Source organism: Trematosphaeria pertusa (genome assembly GCF_010094035.1).
Source record: "Trematosphaeria pertusa strain CBS 122368 unplaced genomic scaffold BU26scaffold_27, whole genome shotgun sequence".
In the NCBI taxonomy this organism is placed as follows: Eukaryota; Fungi; Ascomycota; class Dothideomycetes; order Pleosporales; family Trematosphaeriaceae; genus Trematosphaeria; species Trematosphaeria pertusa.
In genome coordinates, this window is record NW_022987238.1 from 282951 (window position 1) to 310260 (window position 27310).

A 27310-nucleotide genomic window follows, 5' to 3' on the forward strand; every position below is an offset into this window, starting at 1 on the left:
CTTCAATCGTAGTTATTAATTCAACGTTCAGCATTCAGAATGGTTACCTCAGTTATTGGCCAGAGAAGTGTATATTCTTCCACGCACTGCTGCTCACAGTAGAAACAGACCAAAGCATCCACAGCCGTTTCTGCGGCCAGCCGTGAGTGGCACCTGCGCCGCATTGAACCAATCATGTCACATATCCCCGGGTCCTTACCTGTGCAACGGCTTCCCTTTTCGGCCTGCTTTCCAAGCACTGGGAGATGACCAAGGAAGTGACATAGGAGTAATGAACCACAGAGTTTGACGGTGAATGAAGACGCCTCAGCTATAACATTACAAGAGCGACGGGCTATAAACGTACCTAGGTACTGCTGTCAATTTGGGTTTAACTAAACGTACAAGCATTCTAGTCTACAAAAACAAAGGAAACTAACGTGGAAAGCATTAACGGCACAGTACCTTTGCGTGCGTTGTGGTTAGTACTAGTAACCAAAAGAAAACGTAGTGGATTATGAAACCCACAGACCAACGCCAGGCAGGGGAGAAGACGACCGCCCCCTAAACGCCAGTTGATCCGACGCCGGGTATTCATCCCATCCCGTAAATGCAGAAACAAAGGAAACCTTCCAAGGCCGTTAGCTCGGCGACAGACAAGAGCCCGCCCCCTACGAGCTCTTCATCCCATTCACCAACTCCATCTTCTTGTCCTGCGGCATCTGCGCCAGCCAGCTCGGCGGCTGCATTCCCGTCTGATCGTGGATAGTGCTCAGCAGCGGCGGCAAGCTCTGGAACAAGTTCCGAATCGGAGCAGATGGATCAGCCATAGCTCCGTCGCCGCCCGCAGCCCCCGTATTCCACACATTGATCTTGGGCTGAAGCCCACGGATCGCGGTGGCATTAGCGTTGGCGAGACTCTCGTACGTGTTGTTCTGCAGCATGAGGTACTGCATGAGGCCTTGCGGGCCGCCGAGCACACTCGCCATCTCGCCGTATGCCTTTGCCATGGCGGACATACCCTCGGCTTCACGCTGCTGGGAGATGAGCTGCGCTTGGGCTTCGCGCTCGCGGCGGAAATATTCTGCTTCTGCGCTGCGCTTGGCGACGAGATAGTTGGCCTCGGCCTCCCTCTCCTTGGCCTGGAAGTCTGCTTCTGCGTCCTTGAGGCGGCGGAACGCAGCGGCTTCCGCGTCGGCTTGCTCGCTGTACTTCTTTCCCTCTGCGGCTTTCTGCTCGGCGTAGAGCTCCGCATCCGCTTTCTGCTGCGAGGATTCCTTCGCGATGGTAGCCTGCGTGACGGTTGTGGCGCGCAGACGCTCCAGTTCCATGAGGGCTTTCTTCTTCTCGACCTCGGTGTTGAGCTCGGCATCGCGGCGCTCGGCCTCACGCTTTGCGTTGATGCGCGCGAGGTTGAGCTCCTTGCCGATTGAGATTTCCTTGTCTGTGAGTTTGGCGTCGGCCGCAGCTTTCTCTGCTTTGCGCTCCGTCTCGAGAACGGCAGTCGCAGCGTGGATCTTGGCCACTTCCTGCTTCGTTTTGCCCTGCTTCTCGGCCTCGCCGACTTCTCCGCGCATACGCGCGTCTGCTACGTCGACTTTCGCCTGGTTGAGCGCGCCCTCATGTGCCTTGCGGGACAGGAAGGCGAAGTATTCGGAGCCGGGCGTGTCCTGGAGCTCCTTGACGTTTGCGTCTGTAGAACGTTAGTAGAGTCGCGAATCGCTGCATGCATATAGCTTACTGTAGATGCAGAGGCCGAACTGATCGAGCTCAGATTGGACCTGCTGGATGACTTTGTCCTTGAAGACTTTGCGCTCGCGGAACAGTTCCTCCATGGTCATGGTGGAAACGATGCTGCGTGTCTCGCCTTCAATGATACCCTTGACGATGTCCTGGACATGGTTACGGCCGGCTGCAACAGCCACCGCTCCTTTATTGGCAGAAGCAGTGGGTCGGCCATCGGACTCGCCTGTCAAGAGGACCGCGTACTTCTCGAGGGCTTCCTGGGTGTCCGCGGGACCGATGGTGAAGACCGCAGGGAGGGAGAACTTGTTTGGTTAGCTTGGAGTTTTCACAATGATATCGCAGGACCGGAGGTGCTTACCTTGAGTTTCTCGACGGTCATGGCCTGAAGGGACATAGAGAAGTCGAAGGGCGTAATCGAGATCTTGGAGACCTTTTGGAAGGGATAGACGAAGGCCTACGGGATTAGCCACACAAATGGTGGGAAAATGAGAGAGAGACAGTACCTTCTTCTTGATCTGCACCTTGTCAATTCCTACACCCGTAATAACGAGGTAGGAATTGGGTTCCGCCACATGAAACCAGAGTCCCATTTTGTCCACTTGATCAATGATTGCGGTTAAAAAGGAGAATGAGAGAGGATTCTCAGTTGGACTGAGCAATCGAGCTTCGACTTGAGAAAATTGAAGGCAGAAGTGCTGCCGGGGTCCTTAAGTACTGAAGAGGAGCAAAAGATCTTGAAATGGCTGGTGAAATGGTTGAGCCACAGACAGTGTTCAGCGCTCAAACTCGCTCAAAAGCCGTTCGGTACTACTCTTAGGCACTAGGCAGATATCGCTGGTGACTGAGGACAATTGAAAGCACGAGAAACGGCAAACACTAGTCTTAGGCGCGGATAACGCCATGCTCGCACACTCTTTATACTCACTCCACGCGCGCCTCGTATCGCATTCAACTGTCTGAGCCATGATTCGCCCTGGGATGCCGAGCGACCGGTGAGGTCCTCTTGGAGGGCAGGGCGGACGTTGTGAATGGACAGTTGAGCCACTAGTCCGCAAACGGCTAGTCAATTCAGCCTTGCATGGCTCAGCCACTGCAGCCACTGCTCACCTGACCATTGATACGGAGGGAATCCTTGGGTCGTTGGGCGGAGCTTTTGTATTCTGGAAAACGGTTTCGGTCACCCAAAGGAGAGTACTTCCACGTTTCTTTGAAGAGGGAAGCATAGCCTGCGCACTGCCTGAGGCGAGAAAGAATTCAGGAACAGGCATCAGGAACATTGTGGAGTCGCACAGCCGTAAGCCTCGTTTCCACTGAACGCCTGTTTCCTTTCACGTTTCCTACTCTGTCACCGCGCTGGAAAGCCAATTCAAAAGGAAGAGATACCACTGCCGCGCCAAGGCCGCTCGGCCCGTCCATACGACTCGCTGAATCCCCCAAGACAACTCCCCTCCTCTGATTCGCATTCTTCGGGACCGCAGTTGGGTTGCAGAGTCACTTTAGGAGACTACTGCGGGGCCAGTGCATATATCTGAGCCATACTACTAAGACTTGGTACGAGGCTGAGATCAGGCAGACTCAACCTGGGAAAGCTTGGACCTGGTTGCACGGGTTTATCACCAGTTGCCCAGGTACCTAGGTAGTGTTCCGCTCCTCACTACTGAGCAAGTACATCGCCACCAGCATCATCTGGTGATATCAGCTCGGCATCCGGCACCCGCCGCCCGAAGAAAGTCAACCTTAGGAACACTACCAGTCACCGGAACCAGAACCACAGGCAGAGCGCGAGCAGACTCCCTCAAACTCGCTTTGCGATATTATCACCATATCTCGACTACTACCATCCTTCAACCTAATATCGCTTGTAGAATCCAATTCTTCTTCCGGAGGCCCGCCGCTCCACGTAATCGCCAACATGCCCCGCAAAGAAGACGACAGCTACCTCCCGTCCTACTCCGAATCCATCCTCCAACAAACCGCAAACCTTCCCACCATACCTTCAACATCCCGCGGCCAACAAATCCTCGACCAGCTAACGCTCGTCCGCGCCCAACACATCCGGTCCATCATTAACGCGCACATCCTCCCTCTCGTCGAACAACAAGCCGCCTATGGCATCGCACAAACCACCATCGCTTTACTCCCCTCCGACATCCCGCTCCCTGAAGAAGCGCCCGAAAAATCCGAATTCAGCTTCGACACGCCCACCTCGAGCGAAAAGACAGTCGAAGTTATTGGGTTTAGCTCGGATGAAGAGCCGAAAGTAGTACGGTTGGAGGGCCAAATGAACAGAACAGAGTTTTGGCGGCCGCAGGCTATTATTTTGGAGCTGGAGAGGACGCTGAGGGAGTGCTTGAATGCGAGTCCGAGGTTGCGGAGTCCGACCAGTCCGGTGTTTGTGGGGAGGGCGCAGCGGGAGGAGGTGCCGCAGAGGCAGAAGAGGGGCTTCTTTGGGCGGGTGGCGAATGCGATGGCGCAGGATGAGGGGAGTCCAGATGGCAGTCTAGAGGTGGGTGTGAGTCAAGTCGAGAGCGTCGGTCAGGTGCTAGTCAAATGTCGATTGGAGGAGATATGCTTGAGGACCGTCAATGAATTCGGGCTTTACGATACGATGTCGAAGCAGTGCGTTATCATTCGGGTGGATGCGCGGTGCTGATGACCGCTCCGAAGAATGAGACTCGCGTTCGGCTGGCAGGGTTCGTCCAACCAGACGGTCTGGCTGGGCTATCAAATACACAAAGCTGCATTTCCGCCGCATTGATGTGGGTTTGGATGTTCTAGCGCAAGAAACGGGCGTTTTTGGGTATATGATGAGCACATTTGCGCAGCTACCTCGTGCTTGAAGATGAGACATGAGTTGATTGGTGCGGTGGAATGAACGTATTGTCGTTATATTGCTATATGTAGCAACCTAAAGGGGCGTTTGAGGAACAGATTTGAAGTGTACGCGCATGAAAAAAAGATGCCCCAGTACGTTGGTAGTCCTCGCAAATCCAAAGAGGTATCCCTATGGAAAGGTAGCTTGCTGCCTGAACGGTTCAGGACATAGTGCCATTCTTGACTGTTCCTAGAAAGGTATCTCATTTCGACGAGGCTCGATGCCGTTACAGATCCAAAGTGAATAAAATCCTCGCAAGTGGCCGATGGAAGATCCGCGATGGAGGATGGACCCAGTCGTATGACAGATGGCGACGTGCACGGTCAATGGCGGCCTTCGTCACATCTGTGGACAACAGTGGCGGTGTACGGACCCGGCATGTAATTCGTCGGCTTGGATGAGTCCTTTGCGGGTCAAGTCTGCATATCGTTCGTCTTGCAACCTGGCTCTTTCCTAAATTCAAGTCTCAGCCTTCTTCTTTTCGCCCTGAGCGTCGAATCCAAGGGTTTCCAGTTGCCGGATGAGCTCGTTGATTTTGATCACCTTTTCAAATTGCTCTGGCAGCAACACGTCGCCCTTCTCCTTTTTGTCTTTCAGCTCGCGGGCCTGGCGTAGCTTCTTGAGCAGCTTCTTGGCGTCCTTCTCCTTCTCTGCTTCGGGGTCCACGGGTTTGGCGAGTTCAGGTGCCTCTTTGCTTTCAGCATCCGCGGTCTTTTCCTCCTCTTTACCATCCGCCGCCGCCGCCGCGGCAGCCGCCTTCTTCCTGGCTTCCCTGCGTTTCGCGTTCTTGTTCGCCGCAGGGCTTCCTTTGGCGGGGTCCTCCTCCGATTTCAGACCCTCCGCTCCCGGAACGCCCCCTTTTCCCTTGTTCCTCCAGCCTTCGGCAGTGCGATTCTTGTACACGTCGATATCCTCGGGCGGGCGGTAGCCTGGGCGGACCTTGATCTCTTTGCGGACGGAGCCATCGGCACGGGTGGATGAGGGGATATGACGTTCGCCAGTTGCGGAGGTTGTGATGCCGGACCTGGAGACGGCGGGGGTCTCTACGGAAGGCATAGCGGCTGCTGTGTACGAAGCAAAAGAGTCAGGGACCGCCGTTGGTGGAGTAGGATAAAGCAGTCAGCAACGCCGAGCGAGCCGAAGGCCAATTGAAGGCGTATGTGCGGCGGCGTATAATGCGGTCCTTGCGAGAGCGATTCGGGACTGGGTGCGGGGCTTGACGTCGGTGAAGTGAAAAAAGAAAGCGTGGTCGCGAAGTCTTCAGGGTCGGAAGCCGCGATGCCAAGACCGCCAGCCAATCCGGCAAGACATGAAAACCGAGCTTCCTCAACCACGACACCACCAGTGACCGCACGAAAACGCCAACCTCCGCAGCCCCGAGTCTCCTCTCCGTACCTCTAAAATGGCAGGAGTAAGTCAATTGACCCGACAGTCAAGCTGTGGAGGACGTCGCTAACGACCCGCGCAGCTCTCAAGCTTCATCTACAAGCGAGTCTCCCTCAGGCCGAACGACCGCGCGTAACTGACCCCCGACTGCAGCACCTTCCTCCGAAGAAACGTGACCATGCTGGGCACCGTCTTCGTCTCCGCCTTCGCCATGCAGTTGTACGTCGTATCGGCAGGATCTCGGGCTCCCGGATGGCCGTACTGACAGGCGGCAACAGGGCTTTTGACACCGCGTCGCAGAGGACGTGGGACAGCATCAACAAGGGCGTACGTAAGGCTGACGGTCTCAGTGGATGCGGCTGACACGGCTCCTAGCGACAATGGAAGGACATCAAGCACGCATACATACAGAAGCCTGAGGAGGACGAGGACGAGGAATAAGCACGGGTCCGGCCATGGAGCGGAGGTATATAGAGCCGTTCTGAAGCTTTCAGACAGTCCTTCGCGACTGGACCCTGTACAATTGTGTATGTTACAGCATCAAATACAAGGGCGGATCCCCGAGTGGTTAGCGGCAGCTCGACGTCTTCCCATGCACCTCCAAAGCCTTGTTATACCCGAGTATAGCCCGAGATGTTTGATTTTGAAGGTAGTCTGCACATACCGTCCTAGAACTCAGTAGGTTTCCATAGCGTTTGTCCGAGAGCTCCGCAGAGCAGCTTCGTACCGTGGGCTGCACCACACAAAGAGTCCCTCGGCAATGAAACCAGAGCACAAGGCTCAAATTATTCGTTCGGACTTACGATTCACATGATCTTTAAGGCTAGGCGTACATGTTTCAAAGGTGCAAGTAAATCTAGATATCTTGGCATCGCCCTTGCCCTGACCTCATAGCTTTAAGTGTTCCGGACTGCTCTAACTTTCTCACTCACAAACACCACTACTGCCATTTCCCGTGAAACTCCAAGGTCTCCAGGTAGTGGCTGGCCCACGCCCGTACATAACCAACTGTTTCAGAGTTGACGCTTTTTTACGCTCCATCGCCGCCTCAACCCCACCACATCCCACTTCGACCTCAGCATCACGATGCTCATATCCCTGCAGGAGCAGGAGTTATGTCGACACCTGCGCGAGCTTCCGCGGCGACATGGCTACAAGTACACTGATAAAGCCACGCGAGAGCTGTACCAGATCCTCTTTCGCTCGCTCGCCGGGCGTGGCGACTACCTGCCGCTGTTCTTCCCCAACGGACCGCCGACGGACCCAGACCGGACGTGGAGCCTGCGCGAGGCCCAAGGGGCAGTGGAGGGGGCAGAATACACGGAGGCGGCACGGGGAAAGCCATGCGGACACATCTTCAAGAGCGGTGAAGCCACATACCGGTGCAAGACGTGCACCGCGGACGATACCTGCGTGCTGTGCGCCCGGTGCTTCGACGCCTCAGACCACGAGGGCCACCAAGTCTATGTCAGCGTATCGCCTGGCAATTCGGGATGTTGCGACTGCGGCGACGACGAGGCGTGGGTGCGGCCTGTCAAGTGCAGCATCCATTCCGCCTCGCCAGCAGCCGAGTCCAGGGCGGCCGGCAAGGCGAAGGAAGGCTCCGCACTGCCTGACGAGCTTCTGGAAAGCATTCGCATGACCGTCGCGAGGGCGCTCGACTACCTCATCGACGTCTTCTCCTGCTCGCCCGAGCAACTGCGTCTGCCCAAGACGGAAGAGTCCATATTGCAGGACGAGCGTTCGTCGCGTCTGACGTCAAGATGGTACGGCCCCGGCGACCAGCCCGAGGAAGACCAGGAGTTCTGCCTAGTATTGTGGAATGACGAGAAGCACACCGTCAACGATGTTCGCGATCAGGTGGCGCGCGCGTGCAAGCAGAAGTTGGCATTCGGGCTCGCCAAAGCGCATGAGGTCAACGACATTGGCCGAGCCACCATTGTGTCCAGATCTAACATCCAGGATCTCCTCCGCATGGCAAAGATCATTGAAGACATCAAGTTAACTGTGACCATCCGGTCAGCGCGGGATACTTTTCGCGAGCAGATGGGCGGGGCCATTGTCGAATGGATCTCGGACGTCGCTGGATGCAGTGTCGCGGATGACAACCAGATACTACGGCGGACTGTCTGTGAAGAACTACTCAAGCCCTGGCGGGTCGGCAGCGAAGCGTCTAATCAAAGCATTGGAAAGGACGGTCTCTATGATAATGAGACAGAAGACAAAGAAGCAGAGTTGAATGGCTATGGCTTCTACCGTCAGTACATGACCCAGCAGAGGCGTGCCCAAATAGCGATGATGCGTCGCCAGCGCGCCCAGAACAATGACGATACGACAGCTTCAGATGCGGACGCTGACGCTGACGAGGAGGAAGAAGAGGAAGGCGAAAGCGCCGGAGATGACGCGGAGGGCGCTGAGGACATGGAAGTCGACCGCACGGCGAGGCGAGACCATGACGGCGATGTACATATGGAGGCATACGAAAGCGCGGATGAGACGCCTAATATCGCACAACAAGTTGGAAGCCACACCGAACAGAACCTCACCCCTGCCGAATCTGATAGCGAACCCATGGTTGCTGCGCCATCTCTCAGCCATGTCGAGCCGTTGATGCCCGTACCCGAGACTCCCCAGACCACATCTTTGCCGTTGCGACCATCCCGGCCACCCCAGTATTGGTTAGAGAAGCCTGATAGTTATGGAAGGCAGCCGGGGACCCCAGCTCATGAAGACCTCTGGCAGCGCCTACGCCTCGACCACCTTATCCTCTACGACCTTCGGATGTGGAAACAGCTGCGCGTTAGTGTACGGGATGTCTTCATCAGCACCGTGGTTACAATACCGCAGTTCAAGCGCTTATTGGGCCTGCGTTTTGCCGGTGTGTACACTGCGTTAGCGCAGCTATACCTCATTGCAGACAGGGAGCCAGACCATTCCATCATCAACCTGTCCCTACAGATGGTCACAACGCCCTCCATCACGGCCGAAATTGTCGAACGAGGCAACTTCCTCACGAACCTCATGGCCATCCTTTACACCTTCCTAACCACCCGTCAAGTTGGCTACCCCTGGAACGTGGATCACAAGGCCACACTAGCCTTCGAGCAAGGCGCTGTGACCAATCGGCGGATGTACCACTTCTTTCTAGACATGAAGTACCTTTTAGGCTCCGAGCATGTTCAGGAGCGGATACGCGAGGAGGAACGCTATCTATTACAGTTCCTTGATTTGGTCAAGCTCCACCAGGGCATATGTCCAAATGTTCGTGCGGTGGGAGAACATCTCGAATACGAAACCGAGGCCTGGATCAGCGCTTCCCTCATTACTCGTGAGATAAACAAGCTGTGCAGGCAGTTTTCCGAATCCTTCGTATGGAGCCGCAACGAAGATTCCGCACACATCCGCCGCGCTATCAGAGCCTCGACCAAGGTCGCCATCGTCAACTCACTAGGGGCCGAACGGAAGCGCTTCGACCAGTCCGAGTTGAAAACGGAGACGCGGTTTAAGACGCTGGATGTATTCGAGTTCGATGCTGACCCGTCCTCCTTCCTCGGCCCGTCGTACAGGGTAATCGACTACGTTGTTGCGAAGGAGCCTATGAGCTTCCACCACGCTCTTCATTACACCGTCTCTTGGCTTGTTGATCGCGCTCGAGGTATGCCTCGAGATCATTTGCTTGGACTCTTGCTATTCTCTCACGACGAGCTTCAGCAAGGTATCAACGCGCCAGCGCTCATTGTGCCTGATTACCAACCTGAGGAATATTTGCTAGCGCTGTTCGACTTCCCACTCAGGGTCTGTGCATGGCTGGCTCAGATGAGGGCAGGTATCTGGGTAAGGAACGGGATCACGCTGCGGCATCAGATGACGCAGTATAGAAGCGTCTCACAGCGGGATGTATCCTACCAAAGGGACATCTTCCTTTTGCAGGCGGCGCTGGTGTTGTGCAATCCATCAGTGTTCCTAGCGACGATGGTCGACCGGTTTGGCCTGCTAGACTGGATGCGTGGCAGATACGAAGCTGCCCACCATGGGTTCGAGGATACCCAAGTCATCGACGTGGTCGAGGACTTTGTCCACCTTCTGATCATACTACTCAGCGATCGGGCATCGCTCATTCCCGCGGAAGACGACGTTGAGCCTCAGGTCGCAGCGATCCGCAGAGACATAGCCCACGTGCTCTGTTTCAAACCGCTTTCTTACTCCGATATGACAAACAAGCTCTCGGATCGGATCCAGAACATGGATGAATTCCCTGATGCCCTAGCGGAAATGACGAAGTTTAGGCCACCGGAAGGCCTTTCGGACTCTGGAACATTTGAGTTGAAGGGGCAATATATCAGGCTGGTCGATCCTTATGCGCATCAATACACTCGGAACCAGCGTGAAGAGGCCGAAAACATCTACAAGAACTACATGGCCAAGCGAACAGGAAAGCAAGCCGCCGATATAGTGTTCGAACCAAAACTCCGACCGATCCAATCAGGATTGTTCCAGAATCTCTCCGATTTCACGCGGCGGCCGCTCTTCACACAGATCATCTACTACCTGCTCGGCTATGGTCTGATGGCCTCAACTACCACACCTAGCATTCCTGCGACGCGTGTCGAGAGCTATATCCAATTCGTGCTTCAGTTGCTTCTCGTAGCTGTGCTTGAAGACAAGTCCGAGCAGCATGAGTGGTCTCAGGAGGCACCGGACTCGTTTGTTACCTCCGTTCTCACCAAACATGCAAACATGGGCCTACCCGAGCATCCCACAATTCTCTCCATTCTCAAATCTTTGATTGAGAAGGAGGATTTCAAGTCTTGCGAGCCAAAGATTAAACTGATTCTGCATCGGCTCAAGCAGCGCCAACAGAGCACGTTCATCATTGCTTCAGCAGCCCTCAACATGGCCGCCGAGCGTATGGACACGGCCTCACCGGCTACGATTACGCTCCAAGAAAAGGAGCTGAAGAAGAAGCAAGCGCTAGAGAGACAAGCGAGGGTCATGGCATCCTTTAAAGAGCAACAGGGGAAGTTTATGGCGAATCAGGACTTCGATTGGGGAGATGACTTCAGCGACCTGGAAGACGAGGCCGGTCAGCCATTAACAGAGCAGGAGAAGATTGTTAAGTATCCATCTGGCACCTGCATCCTTTGCCAGGAGGAAACGAACGATCAACGTCTCTTCGGGAGCTTCGGTTTTGTCTCAGAGAGCAGCATCCTACGACAAACAGACGTCAAGGATGAGGATTGGGTTGACGAAGTCACCCAGACTCCCCCCAGTCTTGACCGCTCAGCAGACGCAGTTCGACCATTCGGTGTGTCTGGCAAGAACCGACGTACTCTGGAGAAGGTCTCATCTACTGGCGAACGGTTCCTCATTGAGAGACAGGAACTGGGCAAGGGGTTTCCTTGCTCACAAACGAAGAGGGGCCCCGTCTCCACTGGCTGTGGACATATTATGCACTATGCCTGCTTCGAGGTCTATCTCCAAGCAACGCAACGGCGGCATGTTAGCCAGATAGCGCGGAATCATCCCGAGCGGCCGGAATTCAAGGAGTTCATGTGTCCGCTCTGTAAAGCTCTGGGTAACATGTTCTTGCCTATCATCTGGAAAGGAAAGAAGGTCTCCTACCCTGGGGCGTTAGAGACAACCACATCTTTTGAAGACTGGATTGGATCGCGACTCGCCCTAAACATCTCCAAAATCGACAAGGGCTCTGAGCGAGCCAGTGGAGAACCTCCGGTCAATCTCAGTCGCCAGCAAAAGGCACTCTATGATTATGGAGAACGGGACTTCATCCAGCCAGTAGCGAGCAGACTCCCTGAGATCGTCAAGTCCAGTTTCGTTACTATGCCAGTGCCTCAGCCTTCTACACAACCCCGCTTCTCTGTTCCAGCCTTTATCTCGATGCAGAACGACGACCCTCGCGATCCGGTTGTCCTTCCTTCCGAGACCAGTCCAGCTGTGGTGCAAAATTTCCCCATGCCGGAACTTGTCAGGATATACCAGCGTCTTCGGGACACATTCCGCGTCAACTCTATCCCTTCAACCTTCTCTTACCCGCATACTCCCTCGGCGGTCGTCGAAGACTTGACGCATACCGACGCTCTTGCGCGTGCGTTGGGATATTCGATATCTGCAGTTGAGATTGCACAGCGTGGTGTGCAATCCGATTCAATGAGAGGAACATTGTTAGACAAAATCTCTCCGCAGTCGCTGACGCATCTTCGTATATACTCGGAGACTGTCTCCTCGTACCTCGCCATCGGGAGCCTGCGCAACCAATGCTCCAACAAGACAATGGATGAGTACTCCCATGGGCAGTATCGACAGCTTCATCAGCTATTCGTCGGTCATCCCAACATCTTTCAACCGGAGCGCTTGCCGTATGATCTGAAGAGCATTCCTCCTCTGCTGCTCCAGGACCCCTTTATCTTCCTGTCGGAGTGTTCCGTATGCGCCGTGTCCGCACTCAACCTCGACATCCACCACGTCCTCCGGCTATGCTACTTGGCAGAGATCGTTCGAGTTGTCTTGACCTATACTGCTGACGGGGGTGAAATCCTCAGGCAGGAATCTGAAATGGATCTTAATGAAGGCACCGCCCAACCCTGGTTTAAGTCTCCTGAGCGATTCGTCAATGCCGAAAAAGTCAAGAACGGCACTTTCAGCGGAGATCAAATGAACAACCTCCTGGAGTTCGTGTGCCTTGTATTCAACGTCGCCCGCCTTGGCAACTCCCTAGCATCTGTGGACTTCAACGACATGACCGTGCCAGACAGATTCAGAGATCCGAACTTCCTCTATTTTATCTACACCATGATTTCTACGTACGCGTTACCGTATGTACGCAAGACAGCGATTCTCATGCACGTCCGCTACGGCGTGGAGCTGCCCCACGTTCCCTTGGAGCGTGTCGACGAATCTGAGCTTGACCGCCTCTCGTTCTTGATGAAACTCCCGTCCCTGCACGAGATGATTGCTTCGTTTGTCAGCAGGGAGTCGGCTGGGCACACTACGCGCTCCGTTGTCGGGGGCTGGATTCGTCACTGGATCTGGGTGCGAGAGGGCAAACGACCCATCCAGCCCTCCATTTCGCTCTCGCACCCTGCCATCTTCGAGCTCGTCGGCTTGCCCAAGAACTACGACACACTCACGGACGACGCGATCCGCCGCAAATGTCCAACGACCGGGAAGGATCTCACCGACCCTTCACTTTGTCTCTTTTGCGGTGAGATCATGTGCAGCCAGGGTGTGTGCTGCTCGGCAAACAGTCACCGCGGCGGCTGCAACCAGCACCAGGCCAAGTGCGGCGGGAATATTGGCATCTACATCAATATCCGCAAGTGCATGGTGCTGTTTTTGAATGAAGACCATGGGACTTGGGCGGTGGCGCCGTATCTAGACAAGCATGGCGAGGCGGATCCGACTCTCCGGAGGCATCATCAGCTTTTCTTAAACCAAAAGAGGTATGATGTGCTGCTGCGAAAGGTGTGGCTCGAAGGTGGGATCCAGAGTTTGATCGCGAGGAGGCTAGAAGGGGATATCAACAATGGGGGCTGGGAGACTTTGTGAGATGAGCGGAGTATGGCAGCAGTCTGAGATTGTGGCCTGTGTAATTCTAGATAGACCGGCGGAGGGGCGAAAGGGGCGTTTTGGATGTCATGAGCATTTTCACTCGTAGGTCTAATTGTGTATGGACTAGGTCCTAAGAAGGTACGACGCATGAATACACGTTCATTATTCGCTTGCTTGATTCGATGGGCAGTAAGAGTAATCGTAGGATTAGCTTAAGAAGCACCTTCCCAGATAAATGAAATATTTTCGTCTTTAGACTGTCCTGCTTCATTCATGTCTCCAAGAGTGGGTTACAGGCAGACGGACTCTAACCAATCAGAGCACTGTTTTTGAGCTCGAGTTTCGAGGTGCGCTATGACCGCCGCTAAAGCAAGCCGCAGCCAAACCGCTGGAATTTTATTCGAACTCCCTTCGATACTATGCATCGCTCCTTTCACCCCTTCTATTCGTCTGCGACCGATGTCTGTATGCTCAACGGGCGTTAGAGCACTATCACGCTCCCGAATTACTCCCTCCAAGACGCTGGCTCCATTCCTCTATCAGACTGCGACGATTCTGCAATGGAAGCCGATCGCGCAACCAATTGCGCGTCGAGCCGCTTCATCAAGATCGAATCCCGAAGATGATATCCCCTTTGAAGATGGCGTGCTTCCGCCTGCCGAAGACGAGGTGAATACGGCGAGAAAGAGCACAATAACAGGCTCTGAGCGTGCCGCGTTTGAGAAGCTCTACAAAAAGTTCAACGCTCCCCCGGGCCGCCCGAAGCAGGCTCGAGACGACGACACAGACCAGATCGCAGACGAATACTACGAAGATGATGACGACGATCCTTCCTCCTCGACCCTCGACGCAGTTTTCGATGCCGTGCTTTCGGGCAAACAGACTCCTCGAACACCAAAGCCAAAGGCGTGGAAGCCCAGGAAGACGGAGGATCTCGCCACGCTAGCGAAGGAGATACTGAGGCCTGAAACGGAGAAGGCGAGGGATAGGCCAAAGCGAGAGGCTGCGGCGAAAGCACAAAAGATCAGGAGGATTCAGGATGAGGAGAGGGAGAGGGTGAAGGGGCTGTTGGAGGGCGCACAGACGGATCGCGAGCTGTGGGAGGTACTGGAGAGGGAGGTTTTTGGAGTAATTAAGAGCTTAGATTTGGATGGGACGAGGAAGGCTGAGGCCAGCAAGAAAGGCAAAGGCAAGCAGAAAGATACCCCCGCGCAACCTCCTTCGCTCCCTGAACTCGACGCCGCCGCTCCCCGCTTCCCCACATCGCCCACAGATAATATCTACAAGCCCCCAAAACGGGACACCACCCGCCACGACCCCAGCATCGTCTTTCCAAACTTCCCTCATCATCTCATCGTGGCTGCCAAAACCTTGCGCACGGACTTCCCCGCCTCCCCGCTCCCCCTCAGCATCATACCGACCCTTAAGTCGCTCGGCCGCTCCTCGTACGCCCTCGGCGCCACCACCTCGCTCTACAAAATTCTCCTCCGCACCGCGTGGCTGCAGCACCACTCCTACACGCAAGTCTGCTCTCTCCTCCAAGACATGGACAACGGGGGCATCGAATGCGATTACGGCATCCTCAACCTGCTCGACGAGATTATCTCCGAGTATCGCGTCGCGAGGAGCGGGAAGCTGGGCAGGGGTATGCAGGTCGTGCTAGGCATGGAGCAGTTCGAGGAGGGGATCAAGAGGCTGAGGGTGTGGAGGGACATGATTGCGAGGCGGTTGGGGGACTGGGGGAAGAGGAGAGCGGAGGAGGGGACTGTAGTGAGGAGGGTGAGGCCGGGGTTGAGGCAGGGTGCTGTGACGGGGCCGAGGGATGAGCTGACGGTTAGGAGTAGGGGGTCAGATATGGTGGCGGTTGGTGCGCTTAATGATGATGTGCCGCTCGTAGGAGATGGAGAGGAAGACATGGTCTTGCGGGCGCATAGGAATGCGACTGTGGGCGCCAGTTCAGACGTGAACTCTTTCCGTTAACCGTGGAGCGGAGTCTGGTTCAGGTAGTGGACCGTGAGAGTCATATCTTTGGGTTAGCCTGAGACTCACTAGGAAGAATACGAGGAGTGGGTAGTCCCATAGCGGACTTGTTACTACAGCATTATGTGTACGATATCCATGAGCTTTACAATGGAGTTGGGGAGCGGAGCACCACGTATGGACAGGGGCTGGGTAGAGATAGAAAAAGTGTAATGTATACTCCTCTATGAGAAGCCGCTTATAGAATTAATTCGAGGCCTCTAGACCTTAGATAGCCCTGCGGGCATCTTAAGCCACTACAACACCGTAGATTACCGAGGCTGTAGCTCTGCTCTCCCTCGGCATGCCCGCGGTTCGTTTACTCTTGTCTTTGATAGGAAACATGATACCTGCAAAGGGATCTCAAAGTATTCTAGATAGTGCACCACGACGCAGCTTAGGGAGTAAGGCAGGGCTACATGAGCTACAGCCGTTTCAATGCCAAATTCGAAAATTTCCCTTATTCCACACTTCAGTACGCAGGTTAACTCGTACTTCCCTGTACAGGCATTCCGCGCTAGATTAATCCTACGAGTGTGGACCCCCTTCTATCGCCTTCTTTGTTTAAAAGGAAATTGCATTCAATCTTTCCGTCCAAATCATTCCCGCAGTCACTGAAAGACATTGCCACTGGGACTTCTGTCGTTCGCTGCGTTTCGACATTGGAGCCATGTAGGACCCTGTGTGGGTGCTCAGAGAGCAAAGCATAACGAATGGTCCGACGAGAAATGGGAAGCAAAATGACCGGGTCACCAACCTAGCGGCTTTGAGACAGAGCCTCCTCTGTTACCTTGGCGGTCACTCCGGGAGGAGCGCTTCATATTCGATTGTTCTCCGTTGAAGGAATTTGACTCCACCTATAAGTACACTCGCGCTGTTGTAAACAATTTTGGATCTATTATCTCCACTATGGTAAAGCTCCCCCTGTACGAACGAGTATTTATTCAAACACCTAATGCTTCATCACATGTGTTCTGGATATGTGAAGACCATTGCGCGGACTTCAATACTTTCTCTTGGACGAGCCTGGGGATAACAACTTCGTAGTTCAAACGAGGAGTGTGCGGCGTCTAGAGGAACTTTTTAGTGGATAGGGAGAGATAAAAGAGCTAAGGCTATACTCACACTGAGCCACGTCCTCTTTCGAGTCGAAATTCTTGAAAATAGCGACTTCATCATTCCTTTGATTACTCATGAAGTACCACTTGTTGCCCTCTTCGTGGAGTACAAACGTTGTCCCTCCACTCCATGTGCTTCGTAGACGTTCGGAAGCTATGAGCGATGTAGGCGATACTGTACGTCCATCGCAGAGCGCGAGCGGCCAGCTTTCGACTGGGCCATTAATTGGTCGCCAAAGGCTGCCGTGGCCGAGTTAGCATGTTATGGGTCTGTTACCTAGGCATTGCAAAACTCCACTTACTTCACAAGTCTCAGGCGCCCTTACAGCAAGTATTCAGCCTCTGACGGGAGTTCATTGTAAACGCGTTGAACGGCGGTAAGTGGAGTCTGATCTGAGATGACACGTCAGTGATGTAGTGATTCATATGGTGTTGGCTGCATATACCGAAATCGAAGTAAACATGAGCTTCCAGCCTGCCTCGATCACATTGACGGGGAACTTCTTCATACCGACCCCTTTTTCTTGCTTGGGAATGTCCTAGAAATTTCGGCATTATCGTGGACACAGGTATTGAACCTAACGGCTGAGTGTGTTGCTGAATGGCAAGAGGCGGACCCTGAACAACTGAACACTGCCTTGGATCGTCTTCGCCATTTTTCCACTACAGTACATCGCATCGAGGACATTCTGAGCGAGAAACTGCCATGGATTGAGTAGGGCGGATGTGCCACTTGGCCGAAGGCTGTGGGATCAGTGGTGGAAAATCGGAAATATCAACTGGGCACATGGTCGATTTGCCTGCACAGGCGTGCGGTCGTGGCCCCTGTGTGTAACTGCTGAGCACGCCAGTGCACTCCGCATGTCGCAGCATTGGGCGTGCTTGGATCTCAACGCCTGGGCATGGAGCACAGCCTACGCGAGCAATTCCAGCAGCGGCTACGGTTTACGCATCTCACTATCCATATCTACCTTAGAAGTTCCTCATTCCTAAGCGCAAAGTGCGCACGAAGGCCTCATAATGGCGCTCCGGCAAGCTTTATCTTACGTTGTTGCGGGTACTTCTCTAGTCCAGTTTTCTTCGGCTATTCATGTCTCCAGGGCACCGTAAAGTCTGTGCTTGATCCGAACAAGATTCTTCCGGTCGTAGTATTCACGGATGTGGCCGGCAACAATGCCACGCTAGAAATCGACAGGCGTCTCTCCGCTGTTGCGACGGTTGATGATGTCCTTCAAAAGCCTTTTGGGAACACGCTTGTGCTCATGTCGAGCTCGGAGGCAGGTACCGACGATGTCATCAGCCAATTGCAATCAAACGACACTGGTCGGTTTTCCGCAATACATCAAGCTTCAGGTCCAACGTCCAACCCTCTTCCCTCTGGCCCGTATTTTCTGCACGGAAGCAACATTCACCAAGCATGGAGGCTCTACGATGACGAGCTAGATGCTTTCGTGTTCGCTGTCATTCCGGAGGACCTGCGAAATCCCCTTCGGTCGGTTTCTCCCGTACATGTACTGCTGTCAACATCGTATGTTGACGAGTGCAACAACAGATACAAAGTGGTAGAATCTCTTTCGGTGGACGGGATTTGGAGAGCTGTTGCCGTTCCCAGCAGAATGTACGCCCGTCCCACAGCCGAATTTCCCCTCGCCGGTGCGCGGGTGGCCATCAAGGACATATACAAGCTCGCCGGAGTGAAGTCAACGATGTCTAGTCGGGACTACACGCAATTATACGGCCCGGATCAGGAAAGCGCTGATTACGTTCAAAAACTCATCTCGCTGGGGGCAGTCATCGTGGGAAAGACAAGAATGACATCCTTCGCGGCGTCTGATGAACCTACTGACCAGTATATTGACTTCCACTGTCCAGTCAACCCGAGAGGCGATCGATATCAGAGTCCGTCTGGAAGTTCATCCGGGGCAGCAGCAGCTCTAGCTGGCTATCCTTGGCTCGACTTCTCACTTGGAAGCGACTGTAAGTAGAATACCATTGCACCCCATGCCAGGACTAAGCAAGGGTAGCAGCCGGTAGCATTCGAGCTCCTGCGTCGTGTAACGGACTGTTCTCGCTTCGTTCCTCATTCAATACCACCTCCATGCACGGCGTGGCAATCAACTCACCGTAACGTCCCCGACCTCGTAGTTCGACGTTGCATGATGCTAACCGAGCAAATCTAGAGCCTTTGACGTTGTCGGGCACTTTAGCCGTACCCTGGACGATCTTAGTCTCATCGTTTCTAGCTCGCTTGACTTGCCGACCAAGTGGACAAAATACCCGAGCAAGATACTCTACCCAAAGGAATTCTTTCCTCACAGCAACGCTAAGCACCAGTCCATGGTCGAAGAACTCATATCCATCCTGGAGAAGTTCCTTGGAACTCAGAGAGTTGAGTTCAGTATTGCAGACAGATGGGCTCAATGTCCGCCGGAAGAGGCGTCAGGCAAGACTCTGAAAGAGTATCTCGCAAAGGTAAGAATGTCCATATGACCATCGCTAACATACACGACCATTTGCGGCTAACGGGTATACCAGAGCGCTTTTTGGGCAATGTGCCGCGACTACAACAAGATGTTCGAACGATTTCACGCCGACTACGAAGAAAAGTATGGAAAGGAACCCTATGAGGGGGCCGTTGTGAAATTCAGATGGTGGGATTCTTTGCGCTTCTCTTCGCGCCCAGCACTGAACGTGTTCTAGGGGCATCGGCAAGGCCGTCTCAGATGAACAATATCAGGAGCACACTCACGAACTGAAAGTGTTCCGCGACTGGTTTAACAAGAATGTTATGACGTCCGATCCCGAGAGCCTTTCGGACGCAATCATGCTCATGCCATATGGGAGCGCCAATCCAAAATACAGAGACACTCCAAATGAGTAAGTCTGTCATGACCTATTTTCAACTTTGATTAACGCCAGAGCAGAACGCCCTCTACTTCTCACACAATCGGCGAGAAGTTCATCTCTCCCGTCCTGCATATGCCTCAACTTGTCTTGCCCTGTAGGGTCCACTGGAGTGCAAACCTAAGCAGAGCTGACTGGAAACAGTTGCGCAAATGCCATATGAATCCCGAATCAGTGGTAGACTCGAGCACCGGCCCATTGTCAGCACTTTGGTTGGCGCCAGAGGTGGGTCTACGCATGCATGTTCGCGCCCTTTCTGATATCTGAACAGGAAGCGATTTGATGCTCATAAATCTGGCCAAAGCAGCCTTTGAGGCTGTCTCCTGGCCAACGACTATAGCAACGGGACGCTACATGTTTTCGCTTGGTGACAACAATCGCAATGTAGGCGACGAACAGGTGGTTGAACCTGATGGGGGGTTTTTGCACAACAATAAGCAAATGGCTTCAATGCTTTCTGTCTCAGATACTTTTGGAGGACAACATCCAATGCTGTAGGGTTGATTTTCGCACTATCGTGAGCACATCTCGCAACTCAAGCCGCTGGCTGGAGGTGGAGACATGGAACCATTTTCACAAGTTCAGATAGAACAACAGACCACGTAGGAACCATGGCAAGTCAATTCCTTTGCAGCTCTGGAGATTTCAAGTATTGTGTCTGCGTTTGCCTGGAACAAGCGAAAATCCTGTTGGAATTTCTTCTCCAAAGCCGCAGTCATGCGGCTTACAGTGAGCCAAATCCATGACCAACCAAAGCCCAAGTTCTTATCTTATGTGGTGCTTCATTTTCGTAGGGACACGAGATATGCTAAAAGTATCGCAGGTCTGCCCTAAACCTCTATCATCCCTGGGGTGGGACGGCGAGAAGCTGTTCGGCATCGAAGCAGATCACGCTCATTTAACGTACTACCCTCACCAAGCTGACGAGGAGTACTTCGATGTATTCGTGAGAACATTATCGGAGCTTGTCGACGACGTATGCCCATCTTCCAGCAGGCCAGACTTCACGAACTACAATGATGATACCGAGCTGGGCGGCGAGTGGGCAGAGGTCGATCGACAATTGGCGGTCGGCACAGCAGGCCTGAGTATTACATTCGGTGAGAGTCTGCTCAAACTGAGCCTGGGAAATGGAAATGCTTATAACATCTAGAAGCCGATATCCCTCAAGATACCGTCACCCTCGTGTCTGCGTCCGGCATCCGTAGCTATGCTAAGCTCAAGACCCCTTGCTGCGTGACCAAACCATTCGAGGAGAACCCCAGTTTTGTCGGACAACCAGTGACTCACCGGCTGGAAATGTTTGGAATATGCGGACCGCATCAAGGCGGCGTGCTGTGGATGCATCTCCTAGTGGGCCTGGTCTCTCGCGGCTTCCACCTCACAGGTGACGCACACAAGCTCTTTGCTCCACTCCCACACAGCCACGGAATTGCAAAGAGATCGAGCATCACATTATGCATCATGAAGCGATATCACCCGGCCATGGAATCACAAAGACTGAGCATCACATCACACGCTATGGGCTATAACCGTTGCAGTATTTGTACCAATGCGATTTATTTTCTTAAGGTGCCACACCTCATTCGTAATCATAAGAATAAGTCAGGTATAACAATAACCCATGCTACGTTCCACATTCCACATAACCTCGGCCATCACCGATGATGCAAACGCCAAAAGAGAACCAGGGGGGTATAAGGGCTAAAGAAAAAATGCCAACGCCGGTCAATGCAGGGTGTCTCCCTCCCTCGCACCATACATATGCCAGATGTCAAATTTCCCATTCATGTACATGTGCCGTATGCCGTCGATGTCTTTTGAGCACTATGCATGACGCCGGTATGTACTCCGATTTTGGCGACTGGGCGCCTGTGATTCGTTTACGGTTTTGGCGACGGTGCGCCAGTGTGTGTGTATGTGTGAGATACTCTTATTCGAGCTTTTGGCTCTTCTGGGCTTTGGTGCCCTGCAACGCAGTAGCTAGAGTATCTCGCGTTCTGGCACGCTTCAGGTTCTTAGCACGCGACGACGCGCTGCCGCTGGTTGTGCTCCGACGCTTGGCGCTCCCCCGGCGGCTCGTCCTCTCAGCCTCGTCCGCTGCAATAACGCTTGCAGGACTGTTGAAGCCGCTGCCGCCTCCACCGGTAGCCGCTGAACTACCCGCAGGGATCTCCTCCGCCAGACGATCAGCGATCGCGGCGTCGTACTCACGCTCTGAGGCGCGAACAGAGGTGGGGTCCATTTGGCGAGCTGTTGCGAGAAGGTCAATCGAGTCGTCGCTGTTGGAAACTTCGTCTCCAGATGATCCATCCTCGGCGTCCCCAGTCTCGTTGCTGGTATGGACCGGGGAGATGTTGAGGAGTCCCAGCGCTGTCGTCGGCTCTTCCTCATCTGAAGAGGTAGTCCACGAGGGGCCGGAGGAGACGTCAGACTCAAGGTCCGAATCTACGTCGCCTGACGACGTGGAGTCGAAGGGCAGGAAGGATGCCGGAGGAAGAACAGAGCTGGGCAAAGTTTGCCGAGACGCGGAAAGGATCTCTTCTTTGATCACTGACCGTTGCTGCGTCGGCGAGGAACTTTCGGCTTCAGGAGATGGGCGTTCCTTTAGAACCTCGAGGATCTTCTTGGAATAGGGTTGCGATTTGCGGCGTGCGGATGAAGCTCCCGAGGACGCGGTCTGGGTCTGGGAGCGGCGAACTTTGATGGCGAAATTGTCGTCCGGTTGAACACCCCCGAGACCCGAAGCTTCGAATTCCATGGTGTCCGGGCTGTCATTGCTGTTGTCGTTCCTCAAGGCTGTAGGATAGAAGTCGATTTCCTCCTCGCTAGAAGAGGTCCGTTCGCCGTCCTTAGCATCGATATCCATCGTCGTAGCGTGCAATGGACCTCGCGGCTCGGCAATGTCGGATGTGTGTTGGCGGGTTTCAGATTGCGACGCGGAGGTAACTCCAAGGGGGTGCGTCGTGATAGTCTTGTATGATGCGGGGTTGGCGCTGGCGAAGCCCTGGCGATCGCCACTGAGGTCGGTACAGAATTTGGCTTTGCTGTAGAATATCATGGGTCCTTCATCGCGCTTCTTCCTTGACGAAGAGCTCCGCATTGCCGAACTGGCAAAGGCAGAGGAATCGCCAGCTTGCTGGGCTTGGTTGAGAGAGTTGCTCGAAGAGCCCATGTCGACACCATAGAAGTCGTCGTCGTCATCGGAGTCCTCTTTGTGAAAGAAAATGGGCGTATAGGCAAACTTGTTGTGCTCCTTGTCCCTATGAGAGCGAGCAATACGTCGCGCCTTGCGCTCAGGGTCAATATTCGATTCGCTACTGCCGCTGTGTCCAGTCTTGAGCCGCTTTGCGGGCGACTTGCTATAACCGCTGGCCAGCGTCTCATATGGAGAAGTGCAGCTCAATTGCTCGGACGAGCTGTCGCTACTGTTTCTTGTCACGTCGTGACCACCCTTCCATCGTATCTTGCGACCGTCATGCGAAAGCTCAAACTTCGAGCTGTAGTCGGTTACTGCGTCCTTGACGAAATCGGGGGTGACATTGAGCGTATGCAACTGAGCCATGTTGACAAGCAAGTTGAGATACAGCCACCCGTGTCCATCAGACGGCGCTTCATCAGTGTCCACATCGGGAGGCGTGAAGCCAAGATGCCGGATATACTCTATGTTTTCTGCGGGCACTTGGGCACGATACGGATCCAAGTCTAACGGCCTAGTCGGCCGTTGATCAGGGGACCCGGAACTAGCAAAGTCTTGTTCGTGGATGTTAAGGTTAGGGTGCAATTTCTGCAGCGATTCGGCACCCGCATGCGTAGCAATATCTTCGTCCTCGGTTCGGACAGGCATGATGCGCGCTTCACGGTGACCCTCGGATTTGTAGTGCTGCCCAGTTGCTTCTTTCGCGCGTCGATCGGCCATGGCTGCTGATTGGGCAACCTCCTCCTGCTGCATGGGTTGCGGGTGGTTTCCAGACGCCGATCGCTTACCAGCGAAGATCTGTTCTAGGCGACGCACCACCAACTTCTTCTTCGCTTTGTCGGTCATCGGTGCATGATTCTTTGGCAACAGGCCAACCGGTATGTCGTGTAAATATAACTGGACATTCTTCTGTTGTCGGTTGTATTGTGATTTAGTCATGCGACGACGGTCAGTCTCGCTGGACGGCTGGTTCGAAGCTTGATTTGACGGCGCGGATATTGAGTTCTGACCCGAGGCGGACATGGAGGCATATCCTGATTCTGCAAACCGGGATGTATGCGAAGAGGCCGTCTTTTGCGGGTTAAAGGAAGGTGGCTGATCTGAAATCGGTGGGTTGTCGCTGCTGGGACTGTCATCCAGTTCGGCGGCGAATTTACGTAGAGTTCCCTCCAAGTCCTTCTTCTTATGGTCTGGCAGTCCATGGAAACGCACTTCGAAAAGTTTCTCGTCTTGAAGGTGGGCGTCGTAGAGCTTTTCGTATTTCCTCAACTTTTGCTTCAATTTCTTGTTCGCGACAGTCAAATCGTCAATTACACTCCGAAAATCTTCAGTACTGCTGCCGTCTGTGCCAAGGTGGGTCAAACCGGGCCGATACGGCATCGTAGACGTTCGATGATCCCTATGTTCGTGTGGTCCATGACGGTCGGGTGGGGTGTCGGACGAGGAGGAGTTGCGGAGGAAGAACGGCGGTTCATCTACGCATTACCAGTCAGTGGCATGCGAGCCCAACAATAAACAGTTACTGACTGTCAGCGAACGACGCATTGCTCTGGACGGCATTGTTGTTGGTGTTCTCGAACCACTTTCCGGCGTCGCTACTTTCCCCCGAGCTGAGCTTATTCGACTGGACTTTCGTTGAGGCACTGGAAGGTGGGTTCGCCTTGTCGCTCGCGGGAGCATTGGGAGAACTCAACGACGTGAGTGGCTGGTAGAAGGTGGGAGCGGCGGGCGGACGGCCAGGTACCGGTGGGCTATGGCGGAGGGAAACCGACTTGTGCGCGGGCGGACGACGTGGGTGGGGAGTCTCCCGCGACACTGTGCCCGGAGGTCGATTCATGGTTACTTTTAGTGTACTGCAAATGTTTGCTGACTATGAGGAAACACCATGCTCGACTCTCATGAGTGCAGAGAAGCCACGATCAATCGGTGCAATGGATCGTCGGCGTCGAAGGGGGATCGTGCCAGCTAAACGGGTTAAACTGGGCGGAGAGGGGGATGAGAGCAAAGTTGGTGAGAACCAGATAGTTGGCCGAGCAGTGAGGTCTAAGTTGATACTGCTCGGAACCGGGCTGCGGAGTGCGTGGAGGATGGCAATACACAAGTCAGATGCAGCGCGGAGGCACGAGTTACGACTGCGGTCAAAGAGTAGGGGGAACGAAGCGCCGGAGCGGCGGGCATGAGGGTAGACTGCGTGTCCACACATGGTGGTTGGTTATGGAAATCGAAGAGCATCGAGAGATCCGATCCCCCAGACCCTGCATGCCGCCAAGAGCTGCTCTAAGGATCGGCAGGCGCGCAAGGAAAATGACTTTTGACTTGGGCTAGAACCGGGACCGTGCATGCATCGACCGATGAGCCTCGTTTCTGTAACACCTGCGCCGCCAAAAATTGATCCAGAAAGGGCACTCATCGCAAAGTGCCCCAGCAATCGGTGATCGTGATCTCGAACGCGCCCCCGAATGCGCTGCCGTCTTGCGTGCGCGACCAGCACACGGAAGCTAGAACACTGCACTCTGCCGCCCCCGACAAGGTTGCCACAGCGCAGCTGCGTCGCAAAAGGTCCAGAAGCTGCTCGAGCGCGCACACTCTCGAAGCAGTAAACGACCACCCAACGGCGCGAGCCGTGCGGCAGACACGGGGCTGGAAGGAGGAGCTCGGAGGGGAGCTTGGCTTGCGTCTTCCAATCAGGCCGCATCGCGATGCCGCTCAGAACGGACGCCGGCCGGAGGGGACACTCCGACGCCCCACGAGCAATGAAGTCATAATCTCACGATGCATGAGGCTGTTGGAGTTCCTGGCCTCGTGTCGCTAGACCCTGAATTCTGCCAGTTGGTGCGGCTTGTCACTGCCTTGCTGCGCTTGCAGCCGAATTATTGCTTACCGGGCTCGGGATCGAGTGCGCGGTGCGGATCGTTACTTGTTCCGACCCTGGGTGGACCCTGAGATTGTTCCCTCGGGCAGGCGACGCGCCAATGAGTCTTGCTGGACGCAAATGATCGTGATGTCTTGCAGCTGATGGGAGCCTTTTCTGAGGATGAAACGTCATAGGCTCTGCTTTCTCTCCTGACCCCTCGTAAATGTCCAGCGGAACCTTGATTTTAACTTCTCGAAACTTCGGCCCAGGGCTCAAATGACGTCGTCTCTGACCGCCTGGACAAATGCGACGCCTTCGCATCGAGCCGCGAGAGCCGTAAAGGACTGCGGGACCCGCCGAATAGCTACAAAGGTTACAGCTGGACTCGGATGTAGCTCCAAGACGTTTGAGTGCGAACAGGACGCTGAACTGCCACGTAGGCATGTCAGCAACCTATTCGCGTTAGCTGGCATCATCGTGGTGGAGCAGGGTGCGCGTGGGGAGTCTTGGGAGTCTTGTGATGTGGGAGCTGGACTGGATAGCCAGAGCACTTCGCCAGGGTCGACTTTGCCGCGCCCGCTCGAAGGGGATACTGATAGTAGTACAGCATAAAGTACAAAGAGAATATAGCCGCTCTGCGGAAGGAATCTTCGCCGTATTCTGTGTTCGAGACGAGGTGAGATGTTGACCGCGACTTCCTCTGCATGCCCTCTACCACGAGTGCCAAGATGGCGCAACTCGCGACTTTCCACCACCCACATTGGACCGGTGTCTGCATCGAAGCATTCTCTGCGATATACTCAATTGCTGGCCGCGGTCTCATATTCTCATCCCCTTGCTCCTGAGCACGTTCACAGCAGAGTGGGCAGTGTAGTCCGCCCACTCACTGAGAGCTCCCAAGAAGCCACCGACTTTCGTGATGTCCTCCAGGCGCGCATCGAGAAATTGCTCCGTCTCCATGTAGTCTTTGGAAGTATCCTGCGTCATGAACACTTCCGTGGCTGAGTAAATCGCCGACAAGCTTGCTCGTTTCGTGTACCAGCTGCTGTCAACGCTTTTGTCGCCGGCGAGAAACCATATTTCGTCCGCAAGTCGAGCTAGCTCGGCGAGAGACGCTGGAACGTATGTGGGCTGGGCCATGATCGCAAGAGCCTACGAGTGGTGAGCTCAACTGGCCATATCCATAGCTTGCGGGCTGCAAATCACCTCCTGCCAGCGGTGTATGACGGGCTCATTAGCCCGCAATCGTGCTAATGTCAGCGTCCTGACTTTTGCTCCCACGCCTGGCGTCTTCCCTTGTTCGCCTTCAGTTGGGAACTGCACCGAGTCCTTCAATGCCAATCGCTGCGTGACAAGATGGAAGTTGACGAGGTCAAAGACTCCTCGCGGGAGCAGATTGGTCGAGACATCCAAATATCCAGCATCGCGCGCCCCCAGTTTCAGGGCATCTGCCGTAAAGCCATAGTTCGGTACGTGGGATATCGCGGCGGAGAGGATGGCGGATTCGGCGGGAGGAAACGGAGGCGGCTGGCTGTACTCGTACGAATGGTAGCAGCACTTCTGCCTCCAAGCAGCTGCTGGACGGAGTGAGGGTGCTCGGAATACCCCGAGTAGAGAATTAGATAATCGTGCAGGAGCCATTATTGGTGTGGGTTAAGGAT

The 27310-nt window shown here is 54.3% G+C and overlaps 12 protein-coding genes across 12 annotated transcripts; 5 read left to right on the forward strand and 7 right to left on the reverse strand.

Moving 5' to 3' along the window:
- Positions 1-418: 418 nt before the first annotated feature.
- On the reverse strand, positions 419-2766 carry BU26DRAFT_556593 (uncharacterized protein). Its single transcript, XM_033832391.1, has 4 exons — positions 2229-2766; positions 2084-2179; positions 1721-2027; positions 419-1672 (listed from the first exon to the last, which is right to left on the reverse strand). The coding sequence occupies exons 1-4, from the start codon at positions 2313-2315 to the stop codon at positions 651-653; spliced, it is 1512 nt and encodes a 503-aa protein (XP_033675816.1). The 5' UTR covers positions 2316-2766; the 3' UTR covers positions 419-650.
- Positions 2767-3319: 553 nt separating this feature from the next.
- Positions 3320-4658, forward strand: BU26DRAFT_191179 (uncharacterized protein). Its single transcript, XM_033820512.1, has one exon. The coding sequence runs from the start codon at positions 3638-3640 to the stop codon at positions 4376-4378; it is 741 nt and encodes a 246-aa protein (XP_033675817.1). The 5' UTR covers positions 3320-3637; the 3' UTR covers positions 4379-4658.
- Positions 4659-4932: 274 nt separating this feature from the next.
- BU26DRAFT_191194 (uncharacterized protein) lies at positions 4933-6017 on the reverse strand. Its single transcript, XM_033820513.1, has one exon. It carries the CDS (start codon positions 5654-5656, stop codon positions 5060-5062), a length of 597 nt encoding a protein of 198 aa, XP_033675818.1. The 5' UTR covers positions 5657-6017; the 3' UTR covers positions 4933-5059.
- BU26DRAFT_525722 (putative ubiquinol-cytochrome C reductase complex, subunit X) lies at positions 5948-6431 on the forward strand. The gene is made up of 5 exons (XM_033830569.1): positions 5948-6011; positions 6069-6088; positions 6140-6205; positions 6265-6313; positions 6362-6431. The coding sequence occupies exons 1-5, from the start codon at positions 6003-6005 to the stop codon at positions 6425-6427; spliced, it is 210 nt and encodes a 69-aa protein (XP_033675819.1). The 5' UTR covers positions 5948-6002; the 3' UTR covers positions 6428-6431.
- A 484-nt stretch (positions 6432-6915) lies between these two features.
- BU26DRAFT_525723 (uncharacterized protein) lies at positions 6916-13751 on the forward strand. Its single transcript, XM_033830570.1, has one exon. The coding sequence runs from the start codon at positions 7073-7075 to the stop codon at positions 13550-13552; it is 6480 nt and encodes a 2159-aa protein (XP_033675820.1). The 5' UTR covers positions 6916-7072; the 3' UTR covers positions 13553-13751.
- Positions 13752-13980: 229 nt separating this feature from the next.
- Positions 13981-15858, forward strand: BU26DRAFT_525724 (uncharacterized protein). Its single transcript, XM_033830571.1, has one exon. The coding sequence runs from the start codon at positions 14015-14017 to the stop codon at positions 15533-15535; it is 1521 nt and encodes a 506-aa protein (XP_033675821.1). The 5' UTR covers positions 13981-14014; the 3' UTR covers positions 15536-15858.
- A 679-nt stretch (positions 15859-16537) lies between these two features.
- Positions 16538-16977, reverse strand: BU26DRAFT_556598 (uncharacterized protein; the record flags this gene model as incomplete). Its single annotated transcript, XM_033832392.1, has 3 exons — positions 16538-16644; positions 16700-16932; positions 16970-16977. The coding sequence occupies 3 exons, from the start codon at positions 16975-16977 to the stop codon at positions 16538-16540; spliced, it is 348 nt and encodes a 115-aa protein (XP_033675822.1).
- Positions 16978-17954: 977 nt separating this feature from the next.
- On the forward strand, positions 17955-20203 carry BU26DRAFT_497303 (putative amidase; the record flags this gene model as incomplete). Its single annotated transcript, XM_033826284.1, has 8 exons — positions 17955-18669; positions 18717-18816; positions 18873-19164; positions 19228-19343; positions 19393-19569; positions 19617-19693; positions 19741-19821; positions 19868-20203. 8 exons carry the CDS (start codon positions 17955-17957, stop codon positions 20092-20094), a joined length of 1785 nt encoding a protein of 594 aa, XP_033675823.1. The 3' UTR covers positions 20095-20203.
- Positions 20204-21757: 1554 nt separating this feature from the next.
- On the reverse strand, positions 21758-24632 carry BU26DRAFT_404472 (uncharacterized protein; the record flags this gene model as incomplete). Its single annotated transcript, XM_033822840.1, has 2 exons — positions 21758-24270; positions 24323-24632. Coding segments are annotated over 2 exons (2823 nt in total), but the record flags the coding sequence as incomplete, so codon positions are not given.
- A 187-nt stretch (positions 24633-24819) lies between these two features.
- On the reverse strand, positions 24820-25738 carry BU26DRAFT_191334 (uncharacterized protein). The gene is made up of 2 exons (XM_033820514.1): positions 25677-25738; positions 24820-25610 (listed from the first exon to the last, which is right to left on the reverse strand). Exon 2 carries the CDS (start codon positions 25488-25490, stop codon positions 25008-25010), a length of 483 nt encoding a protein of 160 aa, XP_033675825.1. The 5' UTR covers positions 25491-25610; positions 25677-25738; the 3' UTR covers positions 24820-25007.
- A 137-nt stretch (positions 25739-25875) lies between these two features.
- BU26DRAFT_525727 (uncharacterized protein) lies at positions 25876-26485 on the reverse strand. The gene has a single exon (XM_033830572.1). The coding sequence runs from the start codon at positions 26408-26410 to the stop codon at positions 25922-25924; it is 489 nt and encodes a 162-aa protein (XP_033675826.1). The 5' UTR covers positions 26411-26485; the 3' UTR covers positions 25876-25921.
- Positions 26469-27290, reverse strand: BU26DRAFT_441800 (ubiquinone biosynthesis protein COQ9; the record flags this gene model as incomplete). Its single annotated transcript, XM_033824477.1, has 2 exons — positions 26469-26801; positions 26856-27290. The coding sequence occupies 2 exons, from the start codon at positions 27288-27290 to the stop codon at positions 26469-26471; spliced, it is 768 nt and encodes a 255-aa protein (XP_033675827.1).
- Positions 27291-27310: the final 20 nt, after the last annotated feature.

Excerpts from the sequence above, each read along its gene's own strand:
- BU26DRAFT_556593 (XM_033832391.1), bottom strand. The coding sequence starts at position 2,315 with ATGGGACTCTGGTTTCATGTGGCGGAACCCAATTCCTACCTCGTTATT. Across the intron at positions 2,028-2,083 it reads TGACCGTCGAGAAACTCAAG|TTCTCCCTCCCTGCGGTCTT; the intron begins GTAAGCACCTCC and ends TAACCAAACAAG. Across the intron at positions 1,673-1,720 it reads GTTCGGCCTCTGCATCTACA|ACGCAAACGTCAAGGAGCTC; the intron begins GTAAGCTATATG and ends AACGTTCTACAG.
- BU26DRAFT_525722 (XM_033830569.1), top strand. Across the intron at positions 6,089-6,139 it reads CTCTCAAGCTTCATCTACAA|CACCTTCCTCCGAAGAAACG; the intron begins GCGAGTCTCCCT and ends CCCCGACTGCAG. Across the intron at positions 6,314-6,361 it reads GGGACAGCATCAACAAGGGC|CGACAATGGAAGGACATCAA; the intron begins GTACGTAAGGCT and ends CACGGCTCCTAG.
- BU26DRAFT_191334 (XM_033820514.1), bottom strand. The coding sequence starts at position 25,490 with ATGCGGCCTGATTGGAAGACGCAAGCCAAGCTCCCCTCCGAGCTCCTC.
- BU26DRAFT_525723 (XM_033830570.1), top strand. The coding sequence starts at position 7,073 with ATGCTCATATCCCTGCAGGAGCAGGAGTTATGTCGACACCTGCGCGAG.
- BU26DRAFT_191194 (XM_033820513.1), bottom strand. The coding sequence starts at position 5,656 with ATGCCTTCCGTAGAGACCCCCGCCGTCTCCAGGTCCGGCATCACAACC.
- BU26DRAFT_191179 (XM_033820512.1), top strand. The coding sequence starts at position 3,638 with ATGCCCCGCAAAGAAGACGACAGCTACCTCCCGTCCTACTCCGAATCC.
- BU26DRAFT_525727 (XM_033830572.1), bottom strand. The coding sequence starts at position 26,410 with ATGTGGGTGGTGGAAAGTCGCGAGTTGCGCCATCTTGGCACTCGTGGT.
- BU26DRAFT_525724 (XM_033830571.1), top strand. The coding sequence starts at position 14,015 with ATGTCTGTATGCTCAACGGGCGTTAGAGCACTATCACGCTCCCGAATT.